We start from the raw sequence: 22718 nt of genomic DNA on the forward strand, positions 1-22718 counted from the left end.
ATATATATATATATATATATATATATATATATATATATGAGCAAATAAATGAGCAAATACTGTTTACTAATATCTTCTACACGTTTCAACAATATATTATGGACGTTTTGCTTACGACGAAATAACGAATGCGAATGGTTTGTTGATATAAATGAAGCCTTATTATAATATGTCGATATTAACTGTTACCAAGACACCACGGTGGTCAACCGTGACCACCAATAAGATAAACGGTCCATTCGGGAAGAATGTTGTCTTACATCATCAATTTATTATTTTGCCACTATATGTTTTGAATAATAAAAATACTCCCGTGGCATCCCGAGCGAAACATGTTATTTCAGCATGGAAATCATTGTTTTGTAATATTTTTAATAAAAAGTGAAAAAGAGGCATAAATATCGAACGAACGAAGTCTGATTTATCTAACGACTGGTTCGAAGCGAATGATTAACAAAATAACACGTGTGAGCGTTTTCTTGAATCAGTTCGGTTTCGGTTCTGTCGTAATCGAGATGAGTAAGCATTTTCGTATAGGTGGAATTTGACAATTATAATTTTACCGAGGACAACGTTCAACATCTACGTCATCAATTTTTCCTGCTATCTACGTGACTACCTGCATAAATTATATTTGTCTTGCTGTAATACATAATACATACGAAGGAACCACCAAGGAAACACATTTTCTCGTACGCTCGTATGTTCTTTACCACTGGATATATCGCATTAATTTGAATAAAAATTTTTCGAGTTTTACAATAGTTACATAATAAATTTAGGTATACAACGTACTTTTCACTTTTTACAATTTAATGTATTATATATTTTTCAGAATTATATATACAAGTTGAAAATGATGCAGAATAAAATGAAGAATAAAGTTAAATTATTTTGATATAATATCTAGGAGGAAATATGAGATTGTGACATTACATATTGAAAAATAAATTTCCGTTTATTGATAAATTCTTAAAACTTGACATCGCCCGTTTCTCTTCTGGTCTCTTCGTATACTTGCGTGAATAAATAGAACGTTTTATTCGCACAAACACAAAATGTTATTCACATAAAATGTATTTATGTGTAAAATGTTAAAAATGTGACAGTGATTGAAAGAGTTATCAGATAAACTTTTGAGACGTGCAAACTGAAAGAAAGACTAAAAAACCTTGAGAATAATGGCAATTTAAATTTGAAGTAAATTTACAAGGGAAAGATCATGCAAATTTACCAAAATGTATCATATTAATGACTCCGCAGACAAAACGTAAGTAGCGTAGTAATAAACTATGTATCAATGTATCTGATAACAATATCAGATTATCACATGATTATAGCAGTTATATCATCAGCGGATCTAATGAAAATAATTTTTTAAAAGTAACAATGTTGCTCTTATGTTTACGATACTTTATAATAGCCAACAAATTAAAAGAACTGCATTATTAAAAATCTAAGACAAAGATTATCTAACATGATATTAACAATTTTATTTCTATTTCGGTGCTTGTTTTGCTTCTGAAAAAGATTCCTGACATAGTTGTAATGGTAATGAACTCTTGATATCGTCATATTTAGTGATATCCTAGCATCTATATGTTACAACAGATCCTTCTACGAATAACGATATCCATTAGAACAATTTTACCCAGTAAAGATATCTTTTGTATTCAGTATTGTATTGTATTCAGATATATTCGCGTAGTTTGCGTCAGAAATTCATTGATTCGACCTACGAACTTTTCGCGTCATAATATAGTTAGCCGTATGATAACAAAAATTCTTGTTGATTAGATATGTACTTGAGAAAATATGAATTTACATAATTTAACTTTCATATCCACGTATTTCAATACCACATTCTCAACTATAGTGGTCGAAATGTCCATAAAGCCTCTATATTTTTTGGTGAAATCTTATAATTATTCCATTCTAACAACGAGTTTGTGTACGATACCATTTTTAGAACAAATAGAAGAGAAATACACAAATCTCGATTGTGGTAACCATAGAAGTGACGTTTACACGCGCGCACACACACACACGTTAAAATGTAATTTAACAGAAAACAAAATATAAAATTTCTATAAAACTACGCGCTTTTTATATAGATAAAATAAAACTTAAATAACAAGTTTGTGTAATTGCCATTTTTTTTCGAATTACATAAAAAATTGATAAAATCAAAGTTCGTAAATTTTTTCTAATCGATAGATATGTCTCGATGCGTGAACCGGTTAACATTTTGATAAATAAAATTATTATCTTCAACTACTTCTGTGAATGCTATTAAAATAATTTCTACATATATGTTTCTTTTCCAGTTTTTCCAAAATAGTATCATACACATGTGTATAGGATAACACACTGAACAAAAAATTACATTCTTGTTAAAATAATTTATACTTGAAACTATATATATTGAAATGATTTATAGTTAAAAGTCTTTGCCACTGCTTTTTATGCAGGTGGAACTTGTTTTTTTATATTAAAAGTGACCTCATACAAGATAAGAACAATAATAGTGATGTACACAGATAAAATATATATTCTTCCTATATCACGTCTTTTCCCAGTAATCTTTATGTATGGAAATTATTTATGATATGCATACAAATTTCCTTGTGACTCACTGTACATTTAAATCCAACTTTTTTTTAGTATTCAAGATCCTAAAAAATCTAGAATAATTCGGAAAAGTTGAATTTATTGTAAAATTCCCAAACTATACGCTTCAGTTTGTATAGATTATTTATACATTTTATATTACTTTATTTTATCCTTTCTGAATTATTTTATTTTATTTTATGTTATGGATTACAACACATATCAAATGTTATGTAATAACTTCATCAATTTCATGGTAGCAATTCGGCAAATAAAAACTACATTCGTCAACTGAATTCACCTATCAAAACCGTTCGAACGTAATAGTATCATTACAGTCATTTGACACAACTAGAAATTCTATTCGCATAGATGAAAGTGACCACGGATCACTTTATAGTTTTCCCTTGATATCGCTAAAACAATCTTAAAAGATTTTTACTAATTTTTACTAATCAAAGATTCTTATCAGGTAGTGATTGATTTGTTCGGTTTATAATTTATTGATAAATGATTGTATTTAGATCAATACTGTGATAATTCGCTATCACACGAAAGAAATTCTCCATTATATTGGATAAACATCTTTTAGATTGTAAAGTTAATCATACTGGTTTTTGTTAAATATTTGCTCTATTTTTTGAGTAGAAGAATCAAGTATACTTGGTGCTGAAATCGGAATATTATAACTGACTAGTCATAATCTTATTTAAGATAATTTATTAAACAATAAGAAGTTGTATCGAGAGATAATATTTTTGTAATATTATTGTAATCATTCTTCAATAAGAAAATTTGGAAGATGAAAGTTTTAGACATCAGTTGTGTGCAGTTTCAATATTGTTTCCAATGAGGAATTACATATATATGCTGTCTCATACGGAAGCATGGCAGAGCTTAACTCAGCAATAATTATAGTTAATGCTTTCACTCGTAATATTGTTTTAATCAGGTCACGAAAGAGTTCACTATAATAAAATAAAAATATTCATTAATTTAGTAGATAAAATTGTAAGTACTTTCAACATAACATTTAGTTGAACGGTGTTTAACCATAAGAGCTAAATAAATTGCAAAACGAACTGTTATCAAGGTTACACATTATATATATAAGTCGACTCGACTACCATACGAATCCCGTAGCATAAAAGAGAATTGAGAAGATTTATGACAATTGGTGTGCGCGCGCGCGCGCGTGTGTGTGTATGTAAAAATGTCGTTTCTCTAAGTATCGTCTTCCTTCAGCTGTTATTTGCAAGTCTACAATTGAACAGTTACCGAGTTATTGGCTCGCGCAATAGGTTACGTGATTCACCTTAAAGAATAGCAGAATAGATTAATAAGACGGACATTTTTCCACTTTATCGTCTCGTTCAATGTCTTTGCTGCAGCGCTATTGTAAATGCTACAATAAAAATAAATCGTATGATAAGAATTAATTTTTAATTAGATTATCTTATCCTTCATGCGTTACCAATTCTCTTTATTTAATCACCACATTATCTCTTTATTTAGAAGCTGAAATTGCTTTAATTAAGTTTTCTATTAATACGTTCTAAAAAGAGTGAATTATTTTGATTATTTATTTATCATTTATTTTGTTATCTATATTATGTACTAGATTGTGTTGCGCCGAACAAAGATCTGTATTGCTGGTTAAAAATTTTTTTTATTTTAATTAAGACGACATCATTGTATAATATTTCCTTCGTTATAAATAATATACTAATACTAATTCCTTAATTTACATTCAAGTTCAAATATTATCCATTTAATGCTAAGTTAATAAAAGAGTACATAAAAACGTTTTAATTTAAAACAATATTGTATATAGTATTTTAATAATTAAATGCGACAGATATCCTAATTTATTTACAGAGGATCAATTCCGTAAAAACAGCAATAAAGTGTAACAACACAAAAAAGAAAATTAAGAAAATTAATAATCTTGTCGAAACGCAATAACTAAAAGTATTATCAATTATTAAATATTAGTTAAAGTTTCAAATTTAAAACCATAATTGGATTACTATTATCAGAAATTAAATGAATAAAAAAATTGAAAGCTTCAAAATGGTCAACTTGTTATATATAAAGAACGAGCATATCACACATCGCTTTTTGTTTCGACTTTAACACTGTTGTACAATTTTTTATTATAAAATAAAATTAATAGTAATAAATATCAGTTGATGTATGCCGTTAATGAAAAACGACTCTAAAAGCATCTGCTAGTGCTTAAAAAAATATCACACTAAACGCATATGAGAATATTTGATGAAAATCATCATACGCTAATATAAATAACAGATGATTGGAAATATTTGTTGTAAAATATAGTTAATGTAGTTAATATAAAATATTTCTTTTCAATTATATTGCAAATATTTAACTGTAATATACTTCTTGTTGGATCTAATAATAATAATATATAGTAATAATAATGGTAATAATAATAATAGTTGCTTATCTTCTTTCTGTTATTACGATCTTATGTAGTGGGTACAAAGATTTTTCTCATTTTATACTCCTATATTCTAATTACAATCATCCTTAAGTCTATTTACTTAAATAGAAAGCTTCAATATAAATAAATATAAAAATAACGTAGATCTACAAGGAAACTTAAAGATAATCGCAAACTCACTATGTATACTTCTCGTTATTAATTCGTGTTTATCATAACAATAAATAAGGAAGCTTATTATATTTCGAAATGAACTTTTAAGTGGTTGATGTTTCCAAATTCATAACATTTTTTATTCTTCCTAATAAAATGTTTGTAAAATCTTAATTCAACTGAAAAAGATTTTTCAACTCGATTGGATAAAGTTATGGTTATATTCCTATGATAATAGATCCTCGATATAAACTGTTAGCATTTAGCATAGTAAAGAAGTTTTCTCTGTATCTCACGCGTACTCACTGCTTCTCATTCTAACTTTAAAACTCACCTAGATGCAAGCGAGCTATAGAAAAAAAGATAATCATTAATTTCACGGGAGGTCGCTTGCGAACTTAGGTCATTCAAATAGCTATAGAGATAACTAGACTGCAGATTTGTATACAAATTTATATATATACTTTATTTTCCTTTTTTTAGTACGAAGAAAGAATCTAGGGATTTACGCATTTAATCCGTTTTTGCGCCATTAAATTTTACATAAATATACAAAAATCGGCTGCCAGGATATAACATTTCAAATTAAGACTAACTAAATGAGCAGGAAAATAGTAAATACACGATGTTTATGCGCTTACCGGCAAATCCATGCTTCCAGGAGACGTCGCGATGCCTCGTATCGATAAATAGGAGAAGTTATTAAACTAGAGCGAGTTCTTAACGCGACGATCATGCACGGCCCGTTTCGGGACAACACAACATGCTCATGCCACAACGAACACGTAACTGCCAACACGTTCGAGACACGCTGAACTGATGCACAAGCAGAATGAAACGAAAAATCAGCGAGTCATTGTCGACCGAGCTTGTGTTTGTAGGATGTATATGTATCTACAGAGTGTCCCTCGCAATTGGGATTATTTGTTATCGTATGGTACATATATGATACATATATTATCGAGCATGTGCAGTACGCATAAATATTTAAACATTCGCAAATTATTGCAAAAACAAAATATACTTCAAATAAATCATGTTAATCTATTTTTCTATTTTTTTTCTAAGTCTATCTTTTAAATTAATTACATTAATTTCAATTCCAATTTTCACCTTTGATCTTATTTCGGGCAATTATACGCAGTTACTAGATATTAATAAAAATAAGTAATTGATATTAATTAGTACAAATAAAAAAAGAATAATTAAGGTGGATAAAAATTGCTTCTACGGAAACACTTAAATTAAGTGACTTTATGTTAAGATCTTGGAATGATTGAAAAATATCAATCTTTTCACTAAATCACTTCAAATATCCAAATACTTACATATGCAGTCTTATCTATAATTGCTTCGAGCACAGTGTTGTATCGGTCTTATCTCTGCTTTGTTTTGTATAGTTATACCTTCAGTGTAAATATCATATAGTAATCACATTGTTATATTAGCACGGAATGCGTTAAAGACATCATTTACCAAGTGTCTGAAACACCCTGTACAGTATTTGTACACGAATCTACGTGAAGTAGCACATTGGGTACATACACAGCGACACAATACGTATGTATGTACTTACATTTCCGTATTATATACACTTTGTATATATAATACAATATATATACACAATGTTCGATCGTAACACGTTCGTGTAACTGATTGCTGTTCTGTTGTTGTCGTTTTCTTCACATAGTACTTAAATTTCTCGTCATAAGGCTCGCATGATTTAAATCGAGTTCATTTGAAAACGCTTACGTAACGTGCGTGAAAATGTTATCGATAGACTAGACAGTTCGTTTTCTTGCAGTATGACGGCAGATTTTTCTCCGTTTCTTATCATTGAATAATTTTTTAACTGTTATTTAAATATGAGGCTGCATTTTTTTAGGTTACTTAAGTTAGAATAAGTATAAAAACTCTAGAGATTGAGACATTAGACCTTGAGATTAGAAACGACAAATGATACTAGCGAAATAGAAATATACTTTGGTAAACAACTCAACAACTTTCGAATATAAAAAAATCTTTCTCGTCAAGCAACGATACAAAGTCAACGACATATAAAAATAATGTACATACATAAACGTATAATGTAATATGTAATATGTATAATATACCATTGTTTTATATTATGTTCGTTGATAAGACAGTTGACCGAGAAGGAAAATTTTAATTATATATCAAATATATGCAATTACATTGATATTTGTTTCTGACAACGCGATGTTTAAGCGAATTTATCTACTAACCTTCATCGACTACACGTATATCGTTACATTGTATAATTCATGATAAAATACTTAACAAATGTTCTGTGTTTTGTGATTAATTTTTTTCTTTTAAATAAGAACATTATTAAATATCAATTAATAATTGATTTAGTGTTTTATAATCAATTAATAGATTAAAGCGAAATTGTTCCATTCCAATTTCATTGATATCATTGATTCAATTCTGCGAACTGTATCATTTGTATGACAAAGAAATGATCTACCAAATCAATCTCAATGACATTACTACAAAGAAAATCATGCAGTAATGTAACCCAAATCTAAATGTATAAAATAAAAAAACATAATTAAAATTAATAAAATGAAAATTATTATGAAATGTATATAAATATAAAATTTGTATGCACCGAGCAACCTAACCTATATACAAGCAAACAGAATTCCTCGAATGACAATTAATCGAGCATTATGGTGATAATGCATGTATGTATTTGTAAATTGATAGCCTTATCGATCTCGTGACGAAGAAGTAGAAAGCTGAGGTACCAGTATTTTGCGAAAGTACTAACGCAGTAAAAATCCAACAACATAAACCAACGACATGCATAAATTTATCTCGCCGGAGAAAGTGAAAGGTAACAAGAAAACTGAATCGTTGCCGTTATAAAAATTTCACTAGTAAATATAGTTTGATGTTCCATTATATGACGCTCGGTAGCGACTATTAATGAAACAAGCTCTATTTAAAATTATAAGAATAATTTCCTGGATTATTAAGTAATAACTCGACTTTATTCAATCCTTATTATTGATCATTATGTATCCCAAGGAAGAAGTATGTACTTTCTCTTTCGCCTTATTTACGGTTAAAGTATATAGGATGTTTTATTTATTTATGTTAGTATTTTCCTATTTTTAGACGTGAGTTATCATGTTTTTCTTAATTTTTCTTAATTTATTTGTCAAGTTACTTATTATTTGATCGCCTGCATTTATATTAATATTATTTATTATTATTCATACCAATAAGCAAGCGTTTAATAATATTCGTCAAACGATTTATACATTACATGAAATCAAAGGATGAAGTAAATAAAGAAGATAATTCGAAATCAACCTGCGATAATGTTGATTATTTATGACCTACGTAACATGTTACTTTAATTCGGTTTGCATACAGAATTCGAAACGTATGCAACGCAATTATAACAGCGATTGTCATCTGTGTCGTCCAACATTAGAATTAATTAACTATGAACGACTGAGCAGTGAACATTTTGATAGAATTAATAAGACTGAAAATTGACCTTCTACATAGCGAATGTCAATCGAAGATTGCTCAATCGAGATTCTTTAACTAGTGATGAACTACGGCTATGATCTGGCAAAGAATGACTTTGAAATAGTTACATAATACGTGTGATATAAATGCAAGATTGAGAATGTCTTGTCGACACTGTTTCTTCAAATCCTTGAAATTAATTTTCACAAGTATAACGTGAATTCAATAAAATTCACAGGATCCGGATTTAAGTCTAACAGAGAAGTTATAATCGTAACTCTTTTGAAAATTTTAGCACTTATTTTATTATTTAATACAACTACGTTGCTGTAATAAATGGAGCTAGATTGCCATATTCTGTTAAAAATGTTTTTGTTCTATATTTAGGAGAAGAGATCGAAGATTATTTGGCTATTATAAAAACTATAACTATGAAGTTTTAATCAACTTTTTTATGAGATTGATTATTAATTAATTCATTGCTTGATTTCATCTACAAAAATTTCGATTATTCACTACTTAATATCAATAAGACAGTAGTAAGATTTTACTATCACTTAAATGACATTGTATTATTCAACATGAACTGTGGTTGAAAACAAGAACTAGATAATTGTAAGGTAAAAAAACTTCTCATTACGTTTCATCATGCTTATATAAATATATAATGTACTCTCTGGAAGCATATTTCGAATATCATCCTAAATCACAGATTAACTGAAAAATTGCGTTAGCTTATTACGTGAGATGAATTACGTTCGTAGAAAACTTATTAACGTCATGATAATACCTTTCCCTAATTGCATTGTCTCTTTTCGTATTGTAACTTCATATTATAATTGTTTTTGATATTATTATTAGATTGTTAACCGAGGCGAATTTTTATTTACTAATACGTACATATTCCGTTTACCTAACACGTATTATACATATTACTTTTACACCATGATGTAATATTTTTTCACCGAATAACGATTGTTTTCAATGTCATTTTAAGTTTCATTTACAACCGTTTTCAAAAATAATATATTATTGGATTTTAATCTTTTTAATTGTTCTAAAAATATAATATTTTTATCTAAGCACACAATTGTGGAAAACATATTACTTCGTATCCTGTTGCAAATATACTATATATATAAAATATCGTATAGAATGAATATATACATTTACATAAATATACATATAATTCCAGGAAAATTAGACGTATTTGCACGTATAATTTATACATACTTTACGAATAAGAATCGCTCAAATTCCCTAAAATGCGTCATTGTCAATTTATAAAATATCTATCATAATTATCTGTATTGATAGATAAAATTGTCTATTACTTATAGGATAATAATCTGTATTGTAAATACATTTTTTACGAGGTATATTTCTGCACTAAATTTTACCACTAATTATAGTTGTGTTATTACAATGCTAATAAAATCCTCAAATACCTCGTATGGCGTATATGATATGCATAATTGTAAAAGATTCTCATAGTTAATGTTCAAACGATTTTTTGAGTCACTGTATATAATAAAGAAAAATCGAATATTCATTTATGTATATTTGTCATTGTTTATGATTGATGTACCAATTCCTTATGTTTCAGAATTATGTCAAGACATTTAGATAGAGATATTAGATATACAGGCGGTTATGATGAATAAATATTTAACGAAAATACTATTAAAGCATATAACCGTTAATTTTTTTTAATCTACATTATTATTCTATATATATGAAATTGTATTTTATTTATATAATTCATAATAAAATATATAATTTACAGTAATATAAATACAAATATACTATTTTCTGCAACAAGATAAGCTAATCTATGCGAATACTTTCAATCGTGACTGAGTATATTACAAATATTACTATACTGTATTGTGAAATTTCAAGAATCAAATTTCATTTTTTCGAAAATGTTCCCCATTGATATATTTCTATGTAGTAAAAATTATTTGTAGAAACTGTTGTATTATTTGTAGGTTTGTGTATAATATATTTTTATTATAATATCGCAAACATCACGGACGAAATATTATAAGAATTTAACATACAAAACCTAAATGGTCATGTTGATACAGAATAAACAGCGTCGGCAAAACAGTAAGTAAATATTGCTTACCAAAAACAGGAACATCCTATACATCAACTGTCATAAAACCGTTTTATAAGCAGTTTCTGAAACTCATTTCAATATATGCTTATGCCTTCTATCTACTTTGTTATTACAACGCATGACGCACGTAAATTTGAAATGCGTATAGTCATAAAAGTCTACATATACCTAAATCTTTTGTACTATCCTACCAAAGAAATTAAAAACATACTTTGTTCACTATTATCTATAATTATGTATCGATACAAATTACCCTTAATGAGTTTCTGAAAAGAATGACAAAAGTTAAAACGATTCACAGAAAAACCTTGCGATGAAATTACATTATAAATTACAAAACCTTTAATGTAATATTTGAATAAATCAGATTTTATAGTATTGTGAATTTATATTTTTCCTTAACTATACAAGTTAGTTTAAGGTAACTGGAATTTTGATATCGTTTGACTTATTGAAATTTTATGAATGTAAAGAGAGAGTAACTCAAAAACAAAAATGCATATTATTTATTTCGATTATCCCGAAAATATACTTTATCCTCTTGATAAAGTAAAAAAGGCATGAAAAAATCTGTATCATTTTTTAAATATCTTAAGCAAGTAATACTGTCTTAAGAAATTTGTATCTGACTGATGTGATAACGCTATCAATTACTGATTATACAAAAAAATCGCAGATTATAAAATATATATATTAAGATAATATGTATAACATATATTGTATTTTCAATTTTTAATTTACAATATAAAGTCACTATAGCGTTATCAATAAAAAATTATGGATAGTGAACAAGTATATAGTTAATCTTAACAGAACAAATAAAAAATTACCATATATCAAGTGAAAAATTATAACAAAAATATGAAATAACAACAAACTAGTTGTTTGATAAATGATACATGCAGATTACCTATATAGTGATATTTGTGTTAGTTCGACTTCAAGGTATTGAAATGCAAAAATTGAATTCATTACATGTCAACTTCCCCCATTTTCGTTGAGTACATTACGAATTCTTTCTTAATTCCAGATGCGTATTAATTTTTATTATGCATAAACATTATTCTTTAAAATTCTCCACAAATAAAAATCTAGTGCCGCAGACATTAGCGAACTCGAGGCTCAAACAATTGGAGTGCATTTCAAAATGTGGAAAAATCGATCCATTCTAATATTCATAACATTCTTTTTTCATTTTCCCTCGTAGAATAAATTTGTATTGTTTTATGAAAAAATAAAAACTTTTGGTATATATAAAAAATTATTTAATTTTACAGAAATCAATGTAGGAAATGAGTTTTTGAACACGATTTATGAAAATGCATAAAATAAATATTATAATAAATATAAATATTTAATTCATAATTACTCATAACAAAACGAATATTTAACTCCAAACATTTTTATATATAACTGAATCAATTTAATAATAAATAATTAGAAGTAACGATTCAAATTAAATAGAGTTAATAATTCAAACAACATATCCGTACACAAATACATGTAGTAATGATAGAAATAAATGTAACATATACATTTTCGAGAATTAACTAAAATTATATCAATGACTATACATTTTATTGAAAACTGATTTTTATTTCATGAAGATATACATGTATACTTGTAAGTAAGGAGAATATACTATATTTTTCATAAAAGAAAGGCAAGAAGCAATGCCGAGAAACTACCGTTATTACATTCCACAAACTTTTTTTTTACACATTTCTTCGATCGATGATCTTCACGCACGTATATACAATTCTATACGAGTACTACTAACTACCACCTGTTGGAATGCAACATAACACTTACCTGAGGAATTGTCTTCGAACGAAGGAAATTTTAATTGAGAATTTCTGTTCGATCTCTTTCAGGGAAGGTACGCAATGACCATGTGATGTCACTTTTTTGTCAATTCGGTTCTTCGCTTGATCCGTTACACTCGCGGAAAGACAATTCTAATTGCACTGGATTCACCACTGATCGAAATTCATATACGTGCAGACGTGCGCGTGCCAGACACGTCGACATCGAACACATGAAGCGATTTCTTTCGTCTAATATTATCACCAACTCTATCTATCGAGTCTATCAGTAAAGAACGTACTTTTTCCGAGTAAATCCGATCTCGAGAAAGACAGACAAGTGCGAGTAAGAAAGAAAGACAGCCGGATGGAGTCCATATACGTTACGTAGCCGGAAGACAGTTTTATGCGCGGGATATTTGAACAACGTTACGATAATAAATCTATTTTTGATAATTAGACTAATTCTTATTTTTATGATTTATTATTTTTTGGATTTTTATATATTTATAAGAAATATGAACATGCAAAATTACTCAGAATACCCGTACACGATATAAATTAACAGTATGAATTATATACTGCAGATATATCTACCACATATATACTACTTTGTTTTAATTAAAATCTTAGTATCTGATGATATTGTCCATGAACAAGTTTTAGTGGTTAATAAATTTCTGAGAAATATTATTCACGTTGAACAATCGAAGCACGTATTTCTTCTTTTCCTCGTTTTAATTCTTTCTCGTTGATCATTTAAAGCTGAAATATAAACGTATTTTATCATCTTTAATTGAATGAGTAAAAATAAGAAATAAAAAATTAATACAATCCAAATCAAATTAATTTGAAATAGTAAATAGCTGATAACCAGATTTAATGGTTTAAGAAAAGATTGTTTAATGTCGTACGGTATTAAAACATTTTAAATATAATAATAACATTTTAGATATATAACAATTATTCATGATTTCGCAAAATATTTCTATCTGTTTTATAGCTATAGTGCTACGTACTTATTAAATCGGAACCAATGTTAATTGATTCCGGCTTCATATTTTGTAACTCATGTAGAATCATGGCATGAAAAGATAATACGGTTGCTCTTGTGAATAATTCTGATACACCGTCTCCAGTCCTAGCGGAAACAGCCCAAAACTCAGCTTTCATTCTCCGTGCTACTTCAGCCGCTCGTTTTTCCATTATTGTATATACCTGATTGGACTAAAAACATTTATTTTATTTTGTAGTTATAGTCAATCAATGATAACAACATAATTTAATTATTTCGTAATTATTGTAATTAAAGTAATATTAAATAAAACTACTGTATTAAATTATTGTAGATTATTGTATAATTAATGCAATTTTTAATTAATGTCCTATACAAAAATTTGAAGGTCTTCTTTTCGCTAATTTAGTTAATCATCTAATGCATTAGAAATTTAACTATTTCCTTATAATTTACTTTCGATTCTTGTATATGTCAATAAAATCTGCGTGATTTACCAGTAAATCTCGTTTTGTGCCTATTAAGAATATGTAATATGGCTCCGTGTTACTTTGAGCAGCTTCATTTAACCATTGTTGACAGTGTCCTAAAGATATTAAGTTGGCCAAGTCAAAAACAACCATGATTACTAAAATAAAATATTTATAACATAAAACTTTGATACAATTTTTATATTTTACTACACATTCATAACAACAAATTATTTTATACCATTTGCACTTCTATAATAAGATGCAGCGATGGATTTAAATCTTTCTTGTCCCGCGGTATCCCATCTGAAATAAGTAAATAAATAATAAATTTCTATTCCTTAACATAATATTTATTATAAATATTGTGAGATTAAATAATAAAATATGTTGAAAGGCGAAATGAACGCACATTTGTAAATGAAAAGGTACACCCAGAATATCAAACCTTTCTACTTCAAAATCAACACCGATTGTTGCTTTATAGTTATTGTCAAATATTTTATGGCAAAATCTGGAAAGCAAACAATGTTATGTTTATTTTTTTCTTAATGTAAAGTACAAATAGATATTGTGGTATATTACCGATTTACTAGACATGATTTTCCAACCGAAACATCGCCAATTACAATTGCTTTTGCAATTTTCGAAGATACGCGTTTCGTTTTGCATGAACGTTTAACAATTGGATCAAAATCTCTTTCATTATATTTCGTCATATCAGATGAAAACGGTGGTGGCCAATTATTAACCTAGAAAACGTTTTTATTTTATTATTTAGTACATTTATCTCAAAATTTAATTTTTTAGCAGTATATGTGAATGAAATTAGAAATAAATTAATGTGAAATAATATTTGATATATAATATTCTTTATATAAATTTATTATTGAATATTTAAATATATTTTTAAATGTTTTAATCTAAAATAAAGAAACTTAATTGCCTTTTATTCCCTATTTTCATAATTGTTATGTTTTGAAGAAAAATATTAATCGATAAAATTACTGAATCAAATTTTGAATTTGATTTGAATATAATTTCCACCGGATGTCCGGCAGCAATTAACATACTCAGACTGATTTAAAAATGTTTATCAATAGTATAATTATAAAGTTATGAATTGTTCATTATTTTTCATTAAAAATTATATTCGTATAAGAATAAAATTTTTAAATCATACCTGTCTATCATCACGTGCCACTTCAATCATTTTGTAAATAGCTGAACGTGTTTCTAACATTATTTACACTGTATACTGCTCAATATTTCTTATATTGTAATGCAAATACATACAATTGTACAGCCTTTTATATTTATAATATATATTTATAAATTATTATATTATATTTTATTTGTATAATTTCACTTTGAAATATGAGTGCAATACACATTTGAAGGCTTCATATGTTTAATATTTATGCTATATTCAAATACATATTTATACAGTAAGAACTAGAGAAGCATTTGCATGTTATATGTTGCCTACCCATCGCTAACATAAGTAATTTTGAACTAAATGAAAACATTGGTTGCTACGGCAGGTGCATATAACCATTTAATCTACTCTGCTACAAATCAATTACATATTCTAGAATTAAAATAAAATCTTTTTCATAAGTTTTCGATAAGTAAAATTTATCTAAAATACCAATACCAAAATGTAAAATATATGTGCAAATACTCTTTTTTTATTAAATTGCATTATGGTATTAAAATATTTTTTTTTCATAAATTATAAAATATTTTACTATAGTAATTGAACAAGAAATGTTTTAAAACGTACAATTTTGTATTATAATTATATAATTATTATTTTATAAAATTGAATTTATACGTAAACGTCTAACGTATTGATTATTCACATGTCTGTTTCCGGTTAAGACTTTCTTTCTTTTTAGCAAGATGGCTCCTAAACCGAAGCCCACGGAGAAGTCAGGTATATTTAAAAGTTTTTAATAATATTTAAATTCCGTCTAACAAGTTTAAAAAATGTTTTAATTTAAACAAACTTATAAAACATGATTAATGCGAATTTGTGATGTAAAAAGTTTGATTAATAAACACATGTTCAGTTTCAACCTTAAACATGTGGCTTGTTGTCTGTTTTGTATATATTTAAAAAAAGTATCGATATGTATATAATTATATTATTGTTCTATATTATTAAAATATTTATTATATCTATTCGAATGATAAATTTGACAGAAATTTACAATTTCAATTAAGCTTTTGCACGTTTTATATAACCTAGAAATGATCCATAACAATTCCTTAAGAACTGTGTGTTATAAATATTTGGCTAATATAAGATGTAGAAAGTAAATATTTTGATTATTTATTTTATTTTTTCTAGCCGGCAAACCAGCTGAGAAAAAAGCAGAAAAGAAAAATGAGAAGAAACCAGCTACTGTAGCTTCTACATCAAAAGTTACAAAACCAGCTGCGAAAACATCCACCACTGCAAAGAAAGCTGCAGCTGCTAAAACGACAACTTCTGCGAAACCTGCAGCAAAACCAGCAGCAAAACCTGCACCTAAAGTTACTGCAAAACCAGTAGTTGCAAAATCTAAGAAAAATGTTCAACCTCCGAAGAAAACACCTAAGGGTGGAAGAACAGCTGCCCCCCTTCAAAAAGCACTTAAAACTCAGAAAAAGGTTAATATACATAATATCAATGAAAAAAATTTGATTAATTGTAAACTTAGTAAATTATTTCACTATACATGATGATAAATGTTGGGGAATCTCGTTGAATGACTGTGATAAAAATATAGTCTACTGCTGATATATCAAATCATAAAAAATGAACTTTTTGGTTTATCATATATATATTTGTATATTGATCATATGTATTTATTCGCAGGTATTGAAAGGTGTTCATGGATCAAGAGTAAGGAAAATAAGGACATCTGTCCACTTCTACCGGCCAAAAACATTTAGGCCACCAAGAGATCCAAAATATGCGAGAAAGTCTGTCCCAAATAGAAATCGGTAAGCATTAAATACTTGTGTTATTTTTATCTACCTATTTACGTACATTTAATTTTATATATTTTATGACATGTATCATTTTATTTATTTATTTATTATAATTATTTATTATAATTTTATATGAAAAATATCTAAAACAATTTTATTTTTTTCAGTATGGATGCATTTAATATCATCAAATTTCCATTGACCACTGAAGCTGCTATGAAAAAGATAGAGGACAACAACACGTTAGTTTTTATCGTGCATACTCGTGCGAATAAATACCACATCAAAGCTTCCATTAAGAAATTGTACGACGTTGATGTGGCTAAAGTTAATACGTTAATTAGGCCAGATGGTAAAAAGAAAGCGTATGTACGTCTAACGCGTGATTATGATGCGCTTGATGTTGCTAATAAAATTGGTATAATATAAATGTACCTATATATGATGAGTAGGGAAGTGTATCTGTATTAAAAAAATGCCTCTGTACAAAAAATTTTGTTATTGTATTTCTTTAAAAATTTTACATTATTCCTACATATTGTAAAACAACAAATTTTACATTATTCCTACATATTGTAAAACAACAAATTTTACATTATTTCTACATATTGTATTGGTTTGGCAAAGAAGTGATTGGATTTTGTCATTACCACCTAATGATGGTGGTATCCACAATCACTTAGTTGCCAACCCAATAAAACAATAAATTTTACAATATTTTGCACATTTCATTGAAAATCTGAACAATTATAACCCCAATCTACTTGGAGTTTTACGATAAGGAGCAGGTGTACCCGGTTCTCTGATGCCTGGCGTCAATATTTCCTTCCTGTAGACAATATAAAATAATACCATAAAAATTAATAATACAAAATATCAGATAAATGTTATAAAAAACTTATATTAAGCTTTCTACAGTAATTCAAATACTTTTATGAGACACTATATATTATAAATTTGAAACACAAGAAACTTACTTCCTGATAGAAGCTTGTTCACGTTCAAGTTGTTCTTGCGCCCTAGCCTTCATTTCTTCCTCCGCTTCTTTCATCTGCCCTTCCATTTCATGTAAATGTTGCATGGCTTGTCGTCTTTTTGCTCGTCCGCTTCGTCCAGTTTCCTTTACGCTAAAGAACATAGGACCCAACTCGGCTAGCCAGTGGCCATCAACGGCAGTTACACATTGCATGTACTCCTTGCCAGTCATCACAAGTTCATGATACACCACGTAGTCTGGCGTGAACCCCATACCGAACAAAGCTGACGTCGGATGAAGATGGCATGGCATTCCAGTACGACAATTCACGTATTCGCCAATACCTTTCAAACGAGCTGCTTGGTGAAAGTATGCCGAACAAATACATTTCCGTACAATGTCCCAGTCCGTGCCACAGCTTACAACTTCCATTTTTTGTTGTTTCAGTATTTCTTCCAGCTGTTGTCGAACTTCTCTTACTTTCCGCATAGCTTTTGCGTGAATAAAGTGAACGTTACACCAAGAACTGGAATAACCATTCGCCTTCCACTGATTGTACACATTTAGATATGTTAGGTGGTCAGACTCTGGTACTTGAAACTTCTCTCGAGCTGAATCAGAATCTTCTTCGCGACCTTTGGGTCGGTAGAATATCGAAGGCACTGACAGCATAGAAACTATAATAAGTATATCTGCAGTGCAACCGAGTTGGGAAGCAACAATGAGCATCTGACATTGCGGTGGATCTAGTGGGAATTCTGCCATTTGTCGTCCCAAAGGTGTTAAACGTCCTGTATGATCTAATGCACCCAAAATCCACAACTGATACAGAGAATTTAATATATTATCTTGTGGCGGAGGATCCATAAAATGAAAACCCAATAAATCTTGAACACCTAAAGACTTCAGTAACAATACAGTATTTGCTAGATTGGTTCGCTGTATTTCTGGAACTCCAGTTAATAGTAGTTCGTCTAAATATTGTCTTCGCGTGTATAATCTGTAGCAGGTACCAGGACCAGTACGTCCTGCTCTTCCTGCTCTTTGATCAGCATTTGCTCTGGATACTGGATATACTTGTAGAGCATCCATACCAATTCGTGGATTATAAACTTTCAACTTGCAATATCCCGAGTCCACGACGAATACAATTCCGTCGACAGTTAATGAAGTTTCGGCTATATTTGTTGCTACAACGCATTTTCGTAAACCTCCCTCTGAACGTTGAAAGATTTTAGCTTGTAAATCTGAGGGCAGTTGCGAGTAAATAGGTAAAATAGAAAGTGGAGGAGCTGATTCGATCTCTGCTAAACGTTCTTTCAAAGCCTCACAAGTAACTTCAATGTCTTCCTGACCAGGCATAAAGACCAATACATCGCCTGAACGGGGTTGCAAATGAATTTGTAACACTTGTTTCACTGCAGCGTCAACATAGTCTTCTACTGGATTCTTGGCGTGTAATACTTCAACTGGAAATGTGCGACCTGGGATTTGGAATGTTGCAGCATTTCCAAAAAATGCTGAAAATTTGCTAGAGTCCATTGTAGCGGATGTTACAATCAATTTCAGATCATGTCGTCTGGCTACAACTTCTCTCAATAAACCAAATAAGACGTCAGTAGATAAAGATCTTTCATGAGCTTCATCCATGATAATTACACTATATCGATCCAAATCTCCTTCCCTTAAGCTTTCTCTTAATAAAATACCATCAGTCATATATTTAATAACAGTATCTTTTGAAGTACAATCCTCAAAACGAATCGCATAACCAACTTTGTCTCCTAAAGCAGTAGCCATTTCATCAGAAACTCTTTTTGCCACAGACATAGCTGCTACTCTTCTTGGTTGTGTACATCCAATTATACCATAGCGACTATAACCGTCTTCATGAAGATATTGAGTCAACTGTGTTGTTTTTCCACTGCCAGTTTCTCCAACAATAACTACTACACTGTTTTCTCTAATTACGTTTAACAATTCTTGTCGTACAGCGAATACTGGTAGACTTCTCCTCTGGTGTTGAATGGACCTGTATTTAGCTTCTCCAGTAACTTCATCTCGTATATGACGCGCATATTTTTGACCAGCTTTGAAGTCAGTTTCTTGACCTGGATCTTCCTTATCATCTTTGTGTCTGTCACGTACACCCATGATATTACCAATATGAGTTCCAGCTAGTTCCCAATGTTTTTTTTGTGCCCTTTTCCGCTCTTTTTGTTCACGATATGCTCGTACCAAGGCCGACCCTTTTCTTGCTACAAGTGCCATATCAGAAGTAGGATCACGTACAGGTACAACAGGCTCCGGTTGTTTAGTGAATACAATTCGACCATCCAGAAATGGTGGAACAACATTATGGACTAAGAGATGTACTCTGGTTTCTCCTTCATCATCAGGATCATCATCATGATCTAAAGAACTGATGACACCAGATGTTAACATTCTGTTACGTTCCCACAATTCATTATCTTTATTTATCTGTCGCTGTTGTGCAGAAAGACGCTTCTGTCTTTTTGCTTCTAATTCCATTTCCTTTTTACGGGTATATTCTTCAGAAACATCAGCAAACGCACGATTTTCTCCATCATCCAAGGCATACCATTCTCTATCCAGTCTTTGTTGCTCCTCTTCCCACAAGTCCCACAGGTCTTTTTCTTCCCCAAGTATGCTAGGTGTAGCACCACTAGCTTTTCGATCTCTATTCCAAGGGTTATATTTATATGAAGGTGTAAATTCACTTCTAACACTGTCTCTACCATCTCTAATATTGTATAAGTTGGGTGTTGGATGATCCCAACTGGATTTTCTTGGTTCTTCATCTTCATCATCATCCCAATTACTTTTAGATGTTGAATCCTTTGTTTTAAATATTGGAGTTTGAGGTTCATCTTTAAACCTTAAAGGTGTTTGTCTACTACTATCTCTAATACTGTCTCTGCTTCTACTCCTTTCTCTATCCCTATCTCTGTATTGATCCCTATTCCTATCCCTATCTCTATTCCGATCTTTGTCCTTATAATTGTGCCTATTATTTTTGTCCTGTGCACTCAATCTTTGATGCTTTAATCGTGCTTCTAATCTTTGTTGTGCCTCAGTGTTCACCCCACCAGTATGAGTTGGAGTTTCTTCAGCATAAGATCTGTATTTTCTTTCCTTAATCTCTGATTTTGAACTTGATTCAGATTTCAATGAGTTAACTTCCTGTGAATTTTCTTGCCTTTTTCGTTTTGCAAGTTTGTCAAGACCCAAGACAGATACCTGAGGCTTTTTAAATGTATGATCAGAGGGTTTCTTCCGAATAATCAAACCTCCTGCTTGATTTTTCTCAATCCCTTCTAATCTGTACAAACTCGACTCATTTGATGTATCCATCTTTTTACACTGAGTAATATTCGTTACTCAAATTTTATATGTTTAATAGCGCACAAAGTAGTTATTTTTTAGCAAATATGTATAATACAACACTATAGAATAAAATTACGTTTTACATACTACGTTTTAGACTCTATCCTTTAGACGCCACGCTCTAGACGCCGTCTAGCAGACGCTAAACACCATCTTGTAATTATTAGCCAACTAAAACTAAATTTGTTTCATAACCTATAGATGGAGCTATAGTAAGAGAAAAAATACAGCCAATGGCATTCATTATATCAATTCATTAAATTCCCTAGAAATTATTATTACTAGTTATTACATATTCATCTGAATATATTATGAACATCTCATCTATTATAATTTTTATTCATATAAATAAAAATTTTACTTGTGAAATGAATTTTCGGCAAAATAATTTCCTATTTTATATTTCAAAACTGTGAATGCACAGATATATATTATGAACGGGTGTAGACCTGTAGCTCCCTCTGGCGTGAATATCTTGTACTATAATAGGGTAAAACCTAGCGCGCTGAATTTAACTGCACAACAGTGCGGCAACGAACAAAAGTTTATTGAACAATTTATTGATTAAGTATCAAAATTATTAATCAATAATAATTGCGATCACTTTCAAATTTCGTATCTACTTTCGTATCCTTTTTACCATAGGAAGAAACATTGTCAAGGCATAAATCGATCGCTTTCTAATATTATAAACTCCAATCAAATTAATGTTTATCAATATTAGTTAATGGCAACTTATGTTATTAGATAATAAATAAATCGTAGATTGTCAGTTAAAATTCGAGTAGATAAATAGGTTATTTTGTGACCCAAGAAGCTAAAATCGTTGAATCGTAAAATCGTTAGAACCGTCACGCTGAGCACAGAATCTAAGTAAATTTCATTAAAGCGTAAATTTTTGTTAAAAATTAAAAAGTTTTTTAAATTAAAAAATTCAATTTATTACAATTCAGTCTTAAATATAAATTATTGTTCACATTAATTTTTCTCGGTGTGTATTTCTTCATTTAAACGTCGAGTTAGCTTTTCGAATTGTTTGAAGTTAAAATGCGAGCAGAGCGCTGAAGCACTTTACGTGCTGCAACCTCGCGAAATTCTCCAAAATTTTGAAAAATTCACACAATATGTTAATGCATAAATGCAACACTATTTTCCCTAGACTTTGATCACGTGGTTTTATTTACTTGTGACTTAACT

At 29.4% G+C, this 22718-nt stretch overlaps 4 protein-coding genes across 5 annotated transcripts in view; 1 reads left to right on the plus strand and 3 right to left on the minus strand.

Annotated features, from left to right (window-relative positions):
* Positions 1 to 12897, minus strand: part of LOC122576562 (NADPH--cytochrome P450 reductase) — a 20163-nt gene extending 7266 nt beyond the window's left edge. The window contains exon 1 of one of the 2 annotated variants that reach the window (XM_043747036.1): positions 12678 to 12897. Coding sequence is in view for 1 of the 2 variants with exons in the window: in XM_043747035.1 (XP_043602970.1) it covers positions 5872 to 5883 (12 nt within the window). In the remaining variant the exon portion in view is untranslated. Of the gene's footprint in view, positions 1 to 5871; positions 6033 to 12677 lie in introns of those variants that run through there. The other variant, XM_043747035.1, reaches the window with a different exon arrangement.
* Positions 12898 to 13115: 218 nt separating this feature from the next.
* Positions 13116 to 15398, minus strand: LOC122576566 (ras-related protein Rab-34-like). The gene is made up of 7 exons (XM_043747049.1): positions 15339 to 15398; positions 14741 to 14907; positions 14568 to 14669; positions 14397 to 14461; positions 14183 to 14313; positions 13690 to 13897; positions 13116 to 13435 (listed from the first exon to the last, which is right to left on the minus strand). The coding sequence occupies exons 1-7, from the start codon at positions 15396 to 15398 to the stop codon at positions 13365 to 13367; spliced, it is 804 nt and encodes a 267-aa protein (XP_043602984.1). The 3' UTR covers positions 13116 to 13364.
* A 622-nt stretch (positions 15399 to 16020) lies between these two features.
* LOC122576261 (60S ribosomal protein L23a) lies at positions 16021 to 17630 on the plus strand. Its single transcript, XM_043746282.1, has 4 exons — positions 16021 to 16094; positions 16512 to 16813; positions 17022 to 17149; positions 17305 to 17630. Exons 1-4 carry the CDS (start codon positions 16061 to 16063, stop codon positions 17564 to 17566), a joined length of 726 nt encoding a protein of 241 aa, XP_043602217.1. The 5' UTR covers positions 16021 to 16060; the 3' UTR covers positions 17567 to 17630.
* LOC122576260 (pre-mRNA-splicing factor ATP-dependent RNA helicase PRP16) lies at positions 17622 to 21675 on the minus strand. The gene is made up of 2 exons (XM_043746281.1): positions 18115 to 21675; positions 17622 to 17966 (listed from the first exon to the last, which is right to left on the minus strand). Exons 1-2 carry the CDS (start codon positions 21486 to 21488, stop codon positions 17885 to 17887), a joined length of 3456 nt encoding a protein of 1151 aa, XP_043602216.1. The 5' UTR covers positions 21489 to 21675; the 3' UTR covers positions 17622 to 17884.
* Positions 21676 to 22718: the final 1043 nt, after the last annotated feature.

This window comes from Bombus pyrosoma, linkage group LG16 (genome assembly GCF_014825855.1).
Source record: "Bombus pyrosoma isolate SC7728 linkage group LG16, ASM1482585v1, whole genome shotgun sequence".
Classification (NCBI taxonomy): domain Eukaryota; kingdom Metazoa; phylum Arthropoda; class Insecta; order Hymenoptera; family Apidae; genus Bombus; species Bombus pyrosoma.